The sequence below is a fragment of the Oncorhynchus nerka genome, linkage group LG9b, assembly GCF_034236695.1.
Source record: "Oncorhynchus nerka isolate Pitt River linkage group LG9b, Oner_Uvic_2.0, whole genome shotgun sequence".
Taxonomy (NCBI): Eukaryota; Metazoa; Chordata; class Actinopteri; order Salmoniformes; family Salmonidae; genus Oncorhynchus; species Oncorhynchus nerka.
In genome coordinates this window covers 43,064,533-43,078,254 of record NC_088424.1, presented here as the reverse complement: position 1 = coordinate 43,078,254, position 13,722 = coordinate 43,064,533, and the positions used below count along the sequence as shown (strand labels likewise).

Here is a 13,722-nt window from a genome sequence, read left to right as displayed (position 1 = left end):
CCCTGTATCCCTCTCCACCCGGTATCCATCTCCACCCTGCATCAATCTCCACTTTGTATCCCTCTCCACCATGTATCCATCTCCACCCTGCATCCATCTCCACCCTGCATCCATCTCCACCCTGCATCCATCTCCACCCTGCATCCATCTTCACTTTGTATCCATCTCCATCCTGTATCCATCTCCACCCTGTATCCATCTTCACTTTGTATCCCTCTCCACCCTGTATCCCTCTCCACCCTGCATCCATCTCCACCCTGCATCCATCTTCACTTTGTATCCCTCTCCACCCTGTATCCATCTCCACCCTGTATCCATCTCCACCCTGTATCCATCTCCTCTATCCCTGTATCCATCTCCACCCTGTATCCATCTCCACCCTGTATCCATCTCCTCCCTGTATCCATCTCCACCCTGTATCCATCCCACCCTGCATCCATCTCCACCCTGTATCCCTCTCCACCCTGCATCCATCTCCACCCTGCATCCATCTCCACCCTGTATCCATCTCCACCCTGTATCCATCTCCACCCTGTATCCATCTCCACCCTGTATCCATCTCCACCCTGTATCCCTCTCCTCTATCCACCCTGTATCCCTCTCCTCTGTCCACCCTCTATCCCTCTCCTCTGTCCACCCTCTATCCACCCTGTATCCCTCTCCTCTATCCACCCTGTATCCCTCTCCTCTATCCACCCTGTATCCCTCTCCTCTCCACCCTGTATCCCTCTCCTCTATCCACCCTGTATCCCTCTCCTCTATCCACCCTGTATCCCTCTCCTCTGTCCACCCTGTATGCCTCTCCTCTGTCCACCCTGTATCCCTCTCCTCTGTCCACCCTGTATCCCTCTCCTCTGTCCACCCTGTATCCCTCTCCTCTGTCCACCCTGTATCCCTCTCCTCTATCCAACCTGTATCCCTCTCCTCTATCCACCCTGTATCCCTCACCTCTGTCCACCCTGTATCCCTCTCCTCTATCCACTCTGTATCCCTCTCCTCTATCCCTCTCCTCTATCCAACCTGTATCCCTCACCTCTATCCCTCTGTATGCCTCTCCTCTGTCCACCCTGTATCCCTCTCCTCTATCCACCCTGTATCCCTCTCCTCTATCCAACCTGTATCCCTCACCTCTATCCCTCTATCCCTCCCTCTGTCCACCCTGTATCCCTCTCCTCTCCTCTGTCCACCCTGTATCCCTCTCCTCTATCCACCCTGTATCCCTCTCCTCTGTCCACCCTGTATCCCTCTCCTCTGTCCACCCTGTATCCCTCTCCTCTATCCAACCTGTATCCCTCTCCCTCTATCCACCCTGTATCCCTCACCTCTGTCCACCCTGTATCCCTCTCCTCTATCCACCCTGTATCCCTCTCCTCTATCCCTATCCCTCTCCTCTATCCAACCTGTATCCCTCACCTCTATCCCTCTGTATGCCTCTCCTCCGTCCACCCTGTATCCCTCTCCTCCATCCACCCTGTATCCCTCTCCTCTATCCACCCTGTATCCCTCTCCTCTGTCCACCCTGTATCCCTCTCCTCTGTCCACCCTGTATCCCTCTCCTCTGTCCACCCTGTATCCCTCTCCTCTGTCCACCCTGTATCCCTCTCCTCTATCCACCCTGTATCCCTCTCCTCTATCCACCCTGTATCCCTCTCCTCTATCCACCCTGTATCCCTCACCCTGTGTCCCTCTCCTCTATCCTTTCTCATATTGAACTATATCACAAATACCCCCCAAAACATCTAATTGTTGTTATCTAATGCGCCCCCTTGTGGCCTGTTGCAGAATAGCCCTAGTATTAATACATGTCTTGTCAGAATAACCCTACTGGGAGCCCGCCCCCCACGCTGAGGGAGATGGTACAGATGACAGCAGAGATAGCAGACGGCATGGCCTACCTCAACGCCAAGAAGTTTGTCCACAGAGACCTGGCTGCTAGGAACTGCATGGTGGCGCAGGACTTCACTGTCAAGATAGGAGGTAGACTACACTCACACTTAACCCTAACTTTAACCCCAAATCACTCTTGCCTCTAACCCTAGCCCCTAACCCCTACACCTAACCGTAACACCTAACCCTAGCCCCTAACCCCTACACCTAACTCTAGCCCCTAACCCTGGTCCCTAAAACTGTCCCTAGCCCCTAACCCTAAAACTAACCCTAGCCCCTAACCCTAAAACTGACCCTAGCCCCTAACCCTAAAACTGACCCTAGCCTTTAACCCTAAAACTAACCCTAGCCCCTAACCCTAAAACTGACCCTAGCTCCTAACCCTAAAACTGACCCTAGCTCCTAACCCTAAAACTAACCCTAGCTCCTAACCCTAAAACTGTCCCTAGCCCCTAACCCTAAAACTGACCCTAGCCCCTAACCCTAAAACTGACCCTAGCCCCTAACCCTGGTCCCTAAAACTAACCCTAAAACTGACCCTAGTCCCTAACCCTAAAACTGACCCTAGTCCCTAACCCTAAAACTGACCCTAGTCCCTAACCCTAAAACTGACCCTAGCCCCTAACCCTAAAACTAACCCTAAAACTGACCTAGTCCCTAACCCTAAAACTGACCCTAGTCCCTAACCCTAAAACTGACCCTAGTCCCTACCCCTAAAACTGACCCTAGCTCTTAACCCTAAAACTAACCCTAGCCCCTAACCCTGGTCCCTAAAACTGTCCCTAGCCCTTAACACTAACCCTAACCTTAACCCTAACCCCCCTAGATATAGCATATGACCTTGTGGGGGTTAACAACATGTCCCCAGTTGGTCCAATTTTTGTTTTTTTTACTATTGTTGTGGGGACTTGTGTGGTCCGGAATAGTTGAACAGATCCAGACACACATATCAAGATAGTAGGTATGGGAACTCACTCCCTCACATATACAATGTAATCCTTTTAAATACATCTACATGCATGTTTAACTGCCTCCTGCAAAGTACATTTCCCAACTGGGAAAATAAAGATTCTCGCCTGTAATTTCTCTCATGGTGCTCTTTCCACTTTGGACATACAGTTGAAGTCAGAAGTTTACATACACTTAGGTTGGAGTCATTAAAACTCGTTTTTCAACCACTCCACAAATTTCTTGTTAACAAACTGTAGTTTTGGCAAGTCGGTTAGGACATCTACTTTGTGCATGACACAAGTCATTTTTCCAACCATTGTTTACAGATTCATTCACTTTATCACAATTCCAGTGGGTCAGAAGTTTACATACACTAACTTGACTGTGCCTTTAAACAGCTTGGAAAAGTCCAGAAAATGATGTCATGGCTTTAGAAGCTTCTGATAGGCTAATTGACATCATTTGAGTCAATTGGAGGTGTACCTGTGGATGTATTTCAAGGCCTACCTTCAAACTCAGTGCCTCTGCTTGACATCATGGGAAAATCAAAAGAAATCAGCCAAGACCTCAGAAAAAGAATTGTATACCTCCACAAGTCTGGTTCATCCTTGGGAGCAATTTCCAAATGCCTGAAGGAACCACATTCATCTGTACAAACAATAGTATGCAAGTATAAACACCATGGGACCACGCAGCCATCATACCACTCAGAAAGGAGACGCATTCTGTCTCCTAGAGATGAACGTACTTTGGTGCGAAAAGTGCAAATCAATCCCAGAACAACAGCAAAGGACCTTGTGAAGATGCTGGAGGAGTCCTATATCGACATAACCTGAAAGGCCGCTCAGCAAGGAAGAAGCCACTGCTCCAAAACCGCCATGAAAATGCCAGACTACGGTTTGCTACTGCACATGGGGACAAAGATCGTACTTTTTGGAGAAATGTCCTCTGGTCTGATGAAATAAAAATATAACTGTTTGGCCATAATGACCATCGTTACGTTCCCAACCGTGAAGCACGGGGGTTGCAGCATCATGTTGTGGGGGTGCTTTGCTGCAGGAGGGACTGGTGCACTTCACATAATAGATGGCATCATGAGGCAGGAAAATGATGTGGATATATTGGTGGATATATTGAAGCAACATCTCAAGACATCAGTCAGGAAGTTAAAGCTTGGTCGCAGATGGGTCTTCCAAATGGACAATGACCCCAAGCATACTTCCAAAGTTGTGGCAAAATGGCTTAAGGACAACCAAGTCAGGGTATTGGAGTGGCCACCACAAAGCCCTGACCTCAATCCTATAGAAAATGTGTGGGCAGAACTGAAAAAGTGTGTGTGAGCAAGGAGGAATGGGCCAAAATTCACCCAACCTATTGTGGGAAGCTTGTGGAAGGCTACACAAAATGTTTGACCCAATTTAAACAATTTAAAGGCAAAGTTACCAAATACTAATTGAGTGTATGTAAACTCTGACCCACTGGGAATGTGATGAAAGAAATAGAAGCTGAAATAAATCATTATCTCTACTATTATTTTGACATTTCACATTCTTAAAATCCAGTGGTGATCCTAACTGACCAAAGACAGGAAATTTTTACTAGGATTAAATGTTAGGAATTTTGAAAAAATGAGTTTAAATGTATTTGGCTGAGGTGTATGTAAACTTCTGACTTCAACTGTATATGCCTTTTCATATAGGTCATTTGTATTTTCTTTCCTTTCTGTAAATGTCTGTATGAATTGTTGACAGCCTGTTGCAAAGCAGGTTTCTGTTCTGGGATAATAATAAAATATATTCTCTACTCAACCCTCAGACTTTGGTATGACCAGAGACATCTATGAGACGGACTACTACCGTAAGGGAGGGAAGGGTCTTCTTCCTGTCCGCTGGATGGCTCCTGAGTCTCTAAAGGATGGAGTGTTCACCGCACACTCTGACTGCTGGTGAGGATACGTGACTGTCTCTCTGTCTGTGTTTCTGTCTCTCTGTCTGTCTCTGTGTGTCTCTGTGCATCTGTCTGTCTTTCTCTCTGTCATTGTCTGTCTCGCTGTCGCTGTCTGTCTCTGTGTGTCTCTGTACGTCTCTGTCGCTGTCTGTCTGTCTCTCTGCCGCTGTCTCTCTGCCGCTGTCTCTCTGCCTGTCTGTCTGTCTGTCTGCCTGTCTCTGCCTCTGTCTGTATCTCTGTTGCTGTCTGTCTCTCTGTGTGTCTGTCTGTGAGAGTGTGAACCTGCTAACTGGTTCCTCAAAGTTTTTCCTGACCTATCCACCTATGGAGTTTTTCCTTGCCACGTGTGTGTGTGTCCGTCCCAGGTCATTTGGGGTGGTGTTGTGGGAGATCAGTACCCTAGCAGAGCAGCCGTACCAGGGCCTGTCTAACGAGCAGGTCCTGAAGTTCGTCATGGATGGAGGATATCTGGACCGACCAGACAACTGTGCTGACCGGCTGTAAGTCTCACCTCTAGATCAATGTTATAAATGATACAGTGTCTGTATAGTCCAGCTCAATGATATCACACTGTAGATATCTATGGTGTAGTCGTGGTCATTGTGGGATGGGAAGACCATGTATAGATGACAACGTTAGAACAATCACTCTTCTTTGGTGATCATGATATTGGGGCTATTAATGATCATCATATTGGGGATATTGGTGGTCATGATATTGGGGAAATTAGTGATCATGATTTTGGGGATATTGGTGGTCATGATATTGGGGAAATTAGTGATCATGATTTTGGGGATATTGGTGATCATGATTTGGGATATTGGTGATCATGATACTGGGGATATTAGGAATATTGGTGATCATGATATTGGGGATCATGATACTGGGGATATTAGGGATCATGATACTGGGGATATTGGTGATCATGATACTGGGGATATTGGTTATCATGATACTAGGGATATTGGTGGTATTGGTGATCATGATATTGGGGATATTAGGAATCATGATACTGGGGATATTAGGGATCATGATACTGGTGATATTGGTGATCATGATATTATTGGTGATCATGATATTGGGGATATTGGTGATCATGATACTGGGGATATTGGTAATCATGATACTGGGGATATTGGTGATCATGATATCTGATACTGGGGATATTGTGATATGATATTGGTTATATTGGTGATGATACTGGGGATATTGGTGATCATGATATATTGGTGATATATTGGGGATATTGATCATGATACTGGGGATATTGGTGATCATGATATTATATTGGTGAACATGATATTGGATATTGGTGATCATGATACTGGGATTGGTGATCATGATATTGGTGATGGGGATATTGGGGATATTAATCATGATACTGGGGACATTGGTGATCATGATATTGGTGAACATGATATTGTGATTGATATTGGTGATCATGATACTGGGGATATGGTGATCATTTTGTGATCATGATACTGGGGATATTGGTGATCATGATATTGGTGATCATATGATACTGGGGATATTGGTGATCATTATTGGGGATAATCATGATATGGGATATTGGGGATATTGGTAATCATGATACTGGGGGGTAATCATGATATTGGATATTTGATCATGATATTGGGTATATATAATGTTACTGGTGGGACATTGATATTGGTGATCATATGATATTGGTTGATATTGGTGATCATGATTTTGGGGATATTGGGGATATTGGTGATCATGATACTGGGGATATTGGTGATGATGATATTGGGGATATTGGTAATCATGATACTGGGGATATTGGTTATCGTGATACTGGGGACATTGGTGATCGTGATATTGGTTATATTGGTGAACATGATACTGGGGATATTGGTGATCATGATACTGGGGATATTGGTGATCATGATATTGGTGATCATGATACTGGGGATATTGGTGATCATGATACTGGGGACATTGGTGATCGTGATATTGGTTATATTGGTGAACATGATACTGGGGACATTGGTGATCATGATATTGGTGATCATGATACTGGGGATATTGGTGATCATGATACTGGGGATATTGGTGATCATGATACTGGGGATATTGGTGATCATGATATTGGTGATCATATGATACTGGGGATATTGGTGATCATTATATTGGGGATATTAGTGATCATGATATTGGGGATATTGGTAATCATGATATTGAGGATATTGGTGATCATGATATTGGGGATATTGGTAATCATGATATTGAGGATATTGGTAATCATGATATTGAGGATATTGGTGATCATGATATTGGGTATATTGGTGATAATGTTACTGGTGATCATGATACTGGGGATATTGGTGATCATGATATTGGTGATCATATGATATTTGCGATCATGATACTGGCGATATTGGTGATCGTGATATTGGTGATCATGATTTTGGGGATATTGGTAATCATGATACTGGGGATATTGGTAATCATGATATTGGTTATATTGGTGATTATGATACTGGGGATATTGGTAATCATGATACTGGGGATATTGGTAATCATGATACTGGGGATATTGGTGATCATGATACTGGGGATATTGGTAATCATGATACTGGGGATATTGGTGATCATGATACTGGGGATATTGGTAATCATGATACTGGGGACATTGGTGATCGTGATACTGGGGATATTGGTAATCATGATACTGGGGATATTGGTGATCATGATACTGGGGATATTGGTGATCATGATACTGGGGATATTGGTGATCATGATACTGGGGATATTGGTAATCATGATACTGGGGATATTGGTAATCATGATACTGGGGATATTGGTGATCGTGATATTGGGGATATTTATATTGTCTTCTCTCCTCCTCCCCTCTTCCTCCTCCCCTCTTCCTCCTTGTCTTCTCTGCTTCTTCTCTCCACCTTCTGCTCTTCCTCCTTCTCCTCTTCTCTCCTCTCTTCCTCCTCCTTCCTTCTTCTCTCCTCCTCCCCTCTTCCTCCTTGTCTTCTCTGCTTCTTCTCTCCACCTTCTGCTCTTCCTCCTTCTCCTCTTCTCTCCTCTCCCTCCTTCTCCTCTTCTCTCCTCTCTTCCTCCTCCTTCCTTCTTCTCTCCTCCTCCCCTCTTCCTCCTTGTCTTCTCTCCACCTTCTGCTCTTCCTTCTTCCTCCTCTTCTCTCCTCTCTTCCTCCTCCTCCTCTTCTCTCCTCAGACACAATCTTATGTCAATGTGCTGGCAGTACAACCCCAAGCTGCGTCCCAGCTTCCAGGAGATCATTGAGATGCTCCACAAGGACCTTCACCAGTCCTTCCAGGAGGTCTCCTTCTACTATAGCCAGGAGAACAAGCCTCCGGAGCAGGAGGACTTTGACCTGGACATGGACAACATGGAGAGCATTCCCCTAGACCCATCCTCTTACTCCCAGAGAGGGGACCACAGTTCCTCTTACTCCCAGAGAGGGGACCACAGTTCATCTTACTCCCAGAGAGGGGACCACAGTTCCTCCTACTCCCAGAGAGGGGACCACAGCTCTGAGCGGGACGAGGCGGGTTCGTCACTGGGGTTGAGACAAAACAACTACGAGGAACACATCCCGTACACACACATGAACGGTGGAAAGACTAACGGACAACAGACACTAGCCCTCCCTCGGTCTAGTCCCTCCTAACAGAACATTATATGGGGGTAAGGGTCTAGTCCAGGGGTTTGCAACTCTAGTCCTCTGGGGCCTGATTGGTGTGATACTTTTACCTCCATCCTATCAAACACAGCTGATTAATCAAATTGCGTTCTAAACTGAAGATCATGATTCGTTGATTATTGGAGTCAGGTGTGTTAGCTGGGGCAAAACTTTGACACCAATCAGGCCCACCCGAGGACTGGAATTGCCCACCCTCGGTCTAGTCCTTCCTAACAGAACATTATATGGGGTAAGGGTCTATCTAGTCCCACCTAACAGAACATTATATTGGGTAAGGGTCTAGTCCTTCCTAACAGAACATATGGGGTACGGGTCTAATCCCTCCTAACAGAACATTATATGGGGTAAGGGTCTATCTAGTCCCACCTAACAGAACATTATATTGGGTAAGGGTCTAGTCCCTCCTAACAGAACATATGGGGTACGGGTCTAATCCCTCCTAACAGAACATTATATGGGGTACGGGTCTAGTCCCTCCTAACAGAACATTTAAATGGGGTAAGGGTCTAATCCCTCCTAACAGAACATTATATGGGTAAGGGTCTAGTCCCTCCTAACAGAACATTATATTGGGTAAGGGTCTAGTCCCTCCTAACAGAACATTATATTGGGTAAGGGTCTAGTCCCTCCTAACAGAACATTATATTGGGTAAGGGTCTAGTCCCTCCTAACAGAACATTATATTGGGTAAGGGTCTAGTCCCTCCTAACAGAACATTATATTGGGTAAGGGTCTAGTCCCTCCTAACAGAACATTATCCCCATGTCTTTCTCTCACACAGATGAATTGATATGAATATAGTTTTGTTGTTTTGTATAGATCACTTTTTTTCACTTGTTCAGAGGCCTCCTGGAAGTACACATCTCAAGGACATTATTGCTCTCTGTTGTCAAGATGCCACCCTCATTACACTACAGTATGTAGCCATGTTGTCCAATGTCAACCAGGAGAGAACATACAACCAACCACACGTACACTTTTTGAATTCAAGAAAGACGAACCTCCCTCTCTACTGCTTCTCTTTTGTCCTCAAACTTTTTTTTCTTTTTTTAATATTGCCAAGTTTCCACTAATGTGTGGCGGAGGTAGAAATCAACTGTGAAAATAATTAAACTTTGGGTCAACCTGAAGGCTGCTAACCCCAGGACTTTCCAGACTGTCCCTTCCCCAAGCTGAGGCTCTCTCCCTGGGCAGCTCAGCCCTCGCTGGGTCCCTAGGTCTCCCTGGGCCATGGAGGTCCCCCATGGTGTCGCTCTGTGTAAAAGTGACCTTTTATCTCTGTCTGTAACCTGCATCTTATGTCACGGAGCTGTGTGTCTGTCTGTGACCTGCATCTAATATCATGGAGCTGTGTGTCTGTCTGTGACCTGCATCTAATGTCATGGAGCTGTGTGTCTGTCTGTGACCTGCATCTAATGTCATGGAGCTGTGTGTCTGTCTGTGACCTGCATCTTATGTCACGGGGCTGTGTGTCTGTCTGTGACCTGCATCGAATGTCATGGAGCTGTGTGTCTGTCTGTGACCTGCATCGAATGTCACGGAGCTGTGTGTCTGTCTGTGACCTGCATCGAATGTCACGGAGCTGTGTGTCTGTCTGTGACCTGCATCTAATGTCATGGAGCTGTGTGTCTGTCTGTGACCTGCATCTAATGTCACGGAGCTGTGTGTCTGCCTGTGACCTGCATCGAATGTCATGGAGCTGTGTGTCTGTCTGTGACCTGCATCGAATGTCATGGAGCTGTGTGTCTGTCTGTGACCTGCATCGAATGTCATGGAGCTGTGTCTTTGTACTCTCAAGTTGTCAAGGAACGACAGACTTTCTGAGACTTGAGAACTAGCTAACTTTTGGATTGATGAATGTGTCAAATCCATTTTCGAATCTTCGAACAAACTTTATCGATCCACTGGAGAAGCTTGTTGTCATCTCTCCTCACACTCTGCAGTATTACAAACATCACAAAGAATTAACATATTTCTTTGGTTATATTTTTTTTAATTTATTTAGGTTTCATTTTCTCATTTTGAGTTTTCACATTTACAGCTGAAGGATATTTAACAAATCTGAGGGGGAGAAAAAAAAACATTTTTACAAAAAAAAAGAGTTCCTCAGATGACCAATAGATGCTTCTTTTGGTATATTTTAGTGGGTATAGAAAATATATATATATATACATATATTATTGATGGTTTTTTTCTACATAGTTGTTGACATTGTGTTTCATGAGGTATTTCCGGTCTGTTTACATGTTTGTCTTTTATGTTTATTGTTTCTAATCCAGAAATCATACTAATAATCATTTGGACTTGTGATCGACCAGCAGCACTTGGTCTTTCCTCTCCGTATCAGATGCACAGTAGGAGGAGGAGGAGGAGCTTGGCCCGTTGATATCAAACTGTCTGCTCTAGATAAATAAAGCAGTGTGGTGCAACATGACAACGCTCTGTCTCTGTCCTCATGCGTCTGTTATTGTTTTACTATGTAGTTTATTACGTCAGGATGTGGTATGTGTGTACAATTGATCTCAGAGTGAGGTCTTTGTGTAATCAATATACAGTACCAGTCAAAAGTTTGGACACCTACTCATTCAAGGATTTTTCTTTTAAGTTTACTATTTTCTACATTGTAGAATAATAGTGAAGACCTCAAAACTATGAAATAACACCTATGGAATCATGTAGTAACCAAAAAAGTGTTAAACAAATCAAAATATATTTTATATTCAAAGTAGCCTTGACAGCTTTGCACACTTGACATTCTCTCAACCAGCTTCACCTGTAATGCATTTCCAACAATCTTGAAGGAGTTCCCACATATGCTGAGCACTTGTTGGCTGCTTTTCCTTCACTCTGCAGGCCAACTCATCCCAAAGCATCTCAATTGGGTTGAGGTTGGGTGATTGTGGAGGTCATCTGATGCAGTTCTCCATCACTCTCCTTCTTGGTCAAATAGTCCTTACACAGCCTGGAGGTGTGTTGGGTCAATGTCCTGTTGAAAAACAAATGATAGTCCCACAAAGCCCAAACCTGATGGGATGGTGTATTGCTGCAGAATGCTGTTGTAGCCATGCTGGTTAAGTGTGCCTTGAATTTTTAATAAATCACTGTCACCAGCAAAGCCCCCCCTACACCATCACATTCACACCTCCATGCTTAACGGTAGGAACCACACATACAGAGATCATCCGTTCACCTACTCGGCGTCTCACAAAGACAGCGGTTGGAACCAAAAATTGCTAATTTGGACTCATCAGACCAAAGGACAGATTTCCACCAGTCTAATGTCCATTGCTCATGTTTCTTGGCCTAAGCAAGTCCTTTAGTAGTGGTTTCTTTGCAGCAATTCAACCAATCTCAATTGCACTCCACACTGCCCTTTCCCACCTGGACAAAAGGACCATTTATGTGAGAATGCTGTTCATAGACTACAGCTCAGCTTTCAACACCATAGTGACCAGCATTAAGTTAAGGACCCTGGCTAAACACCTCCCTCTGCAACTGGATCCTGGACTTCCTGGCGGGCCGCCCCCAGGTGGTAAGGGTAGGCAACAACACGTCTGCCATATCATACATACACTGTGTTGCTTTTGACCCCACACATTGCATCGTATAGAAAGAGTCTTGAAATAGTTTGGACATTACAGTGTAAATGGAAGGGGGAAACGAGGTTTCAAAATGCATACAGTACCAACAAAACCAATTCATAGCATTTACATACATTTACATTTAAGTCATTTAGCAGACGCTCTTATCCAGAGCGACTTACAAATAGCCTGCAGTGTCTGATTTTTACCACACGGGGCAGTGCAGTCCAATGTCAGTTCAGGGTAATCTTTACACAGTTCTGGTTACTGCAAAACAAGTTCCACCATATTACACAATAGATCCACATATTTGTTTTCTACTCAATAATACTAATTCAGGTGTTGTTGCATTGGTGTCTGTTTGTGACAAGAAAAAAGGTTATTGGTCAGTAGTGACAAGTGTTTTTGTGCAACACACACACACACACACAGCTGACCTATAAAAAGTAAACAAACCCCAACTGTCATCTGATGATTTATCAGCAGATCAGAGAAGCCGAGTGCTATATAAACCTCCAGACTTGGCTCAGACACCACTGCACATTACATTTCTGTACTGCTTGGTCTCATTGGAATCCTTACTAACAAATATCAAAGCCATCAGAACAGTTTCAAAAAGATAGCCATCTGTTTATTTTCTACTCTAGTATGAAAAGGGTTTTCTTGGAACTTCAGTAGCAGACTGCAGGACATGTGATAAATACTGTGAGGCATAGGTGGTGTCCTCCCTACTTCTCCATCCCTGACTTCCTGTTTGTTTCTGAGTCTACTTCCTCCACTGGTCCTTCTCTCCATGGCCCTCCATCTGTCCACTGTTCCCCCTCCTCTCCTTCTTCCCCTTTTCCTCACCCTTCTGCCTCCCCCTCCTCTCCTCCTCACCCTTCTGCCTCCCCCTCCTCTCCTCCACACCCTTCTGCCTCCCCCTCCTCTCCTCCACACCCTTCTGCCTCCCCTTCCTCTCCTCTTCATCCTTCTGCCTCCCCCTCCTCTCCTCCTTCTTCCCCTCGTCCCCCCAGATGATGACCTCGTCCCAGCCGTCCCAGCATGCCCAGTACTGGTCGTCAGCCCACGACACGCTGCCCGTCATGCTCACGCTCTTCTTCCGACGGAACGGCATGGGGCCTCTGTCGTCATGCAGGGGCAAGTTGCTGTACCAGCGTACCGTGTCGACCCCCCTGAGGCCCCTCTGTCGTCCCCCACCTTGAGGCATAGGCGCCAGGGCTCTCTTGTCTTGTCCCTTCATGGAGCTCTGATGATGAGCCTCTCCCTCCTGGTTCTCCCTACTGGTTCCAATGGCCTGGGACAGAGTAGGGTGGGAGGTGTATGGGGTCCACTCCTCCCTCCGCTTCAGCGGAGCCCCCCCTACACCCCTGCCTGGGGTGTTGGCTCTTTTTGCCTGTATCTCTGTCCTTCCTCCTCCAGGCAGCTTGATCACCACAGTGGACTGCTCACCCAAGGCCTCTGTGCTCTTGCAACGCAGCTCACGGCCAATCCCTGTCGCCCTGTCCACTGTCCTCCCCTCAGACCTCCCAGCCCCAGGGGCCACGGGCTCCCTCCTCAGGATGGTGACTCGGGCAGGTTCGGGACCCCGACAGGTCTCCTGCCCCCCAGCTCTGCTCCTCCTGAGGCCCACTGGCTGGTTGATGGTGTCCCCACAGC

The 13,722-nt window shown here is 45.8% G+C and overlaps 1 protein-coding gene across 2 annotated transcripts in view; it reads left to right on the top strand.

The window, feature by feature from the left end:
• Nucleotides 1–10,919, top strand: part of LOC115119367 (insulin receptor-like) — a 159,399-nt gene extending 148,480 nt beyond the window's left edge. For both annotated transcript variants that reach the window (XM_065013752.1, XM_065013754.1), the window contains 4 exons: nt 1,815–1,977; nt 4,654–4,783; nt 5,151–5,285; nt 7,993–10,919. In XM_065013752.1, coding sequence (XP_064869824.1) covers nt 1,815–1,977; nt 4,654–4,783; nt 5,151–5,285; nt 7,993–8,449 — 885 coding nt within the window. In that variant the 3' untranslated portion in view covers nt 8,450–10,919. The remainder of the gene's footprint in view (nt 1–1,814; nt 1,978–4,653; nt 4,784–5,150; nt 5,286–7,992) is intronic.
• Nucleotides 10,920–13,722: the final 2,803 nt, after the last annotated feature.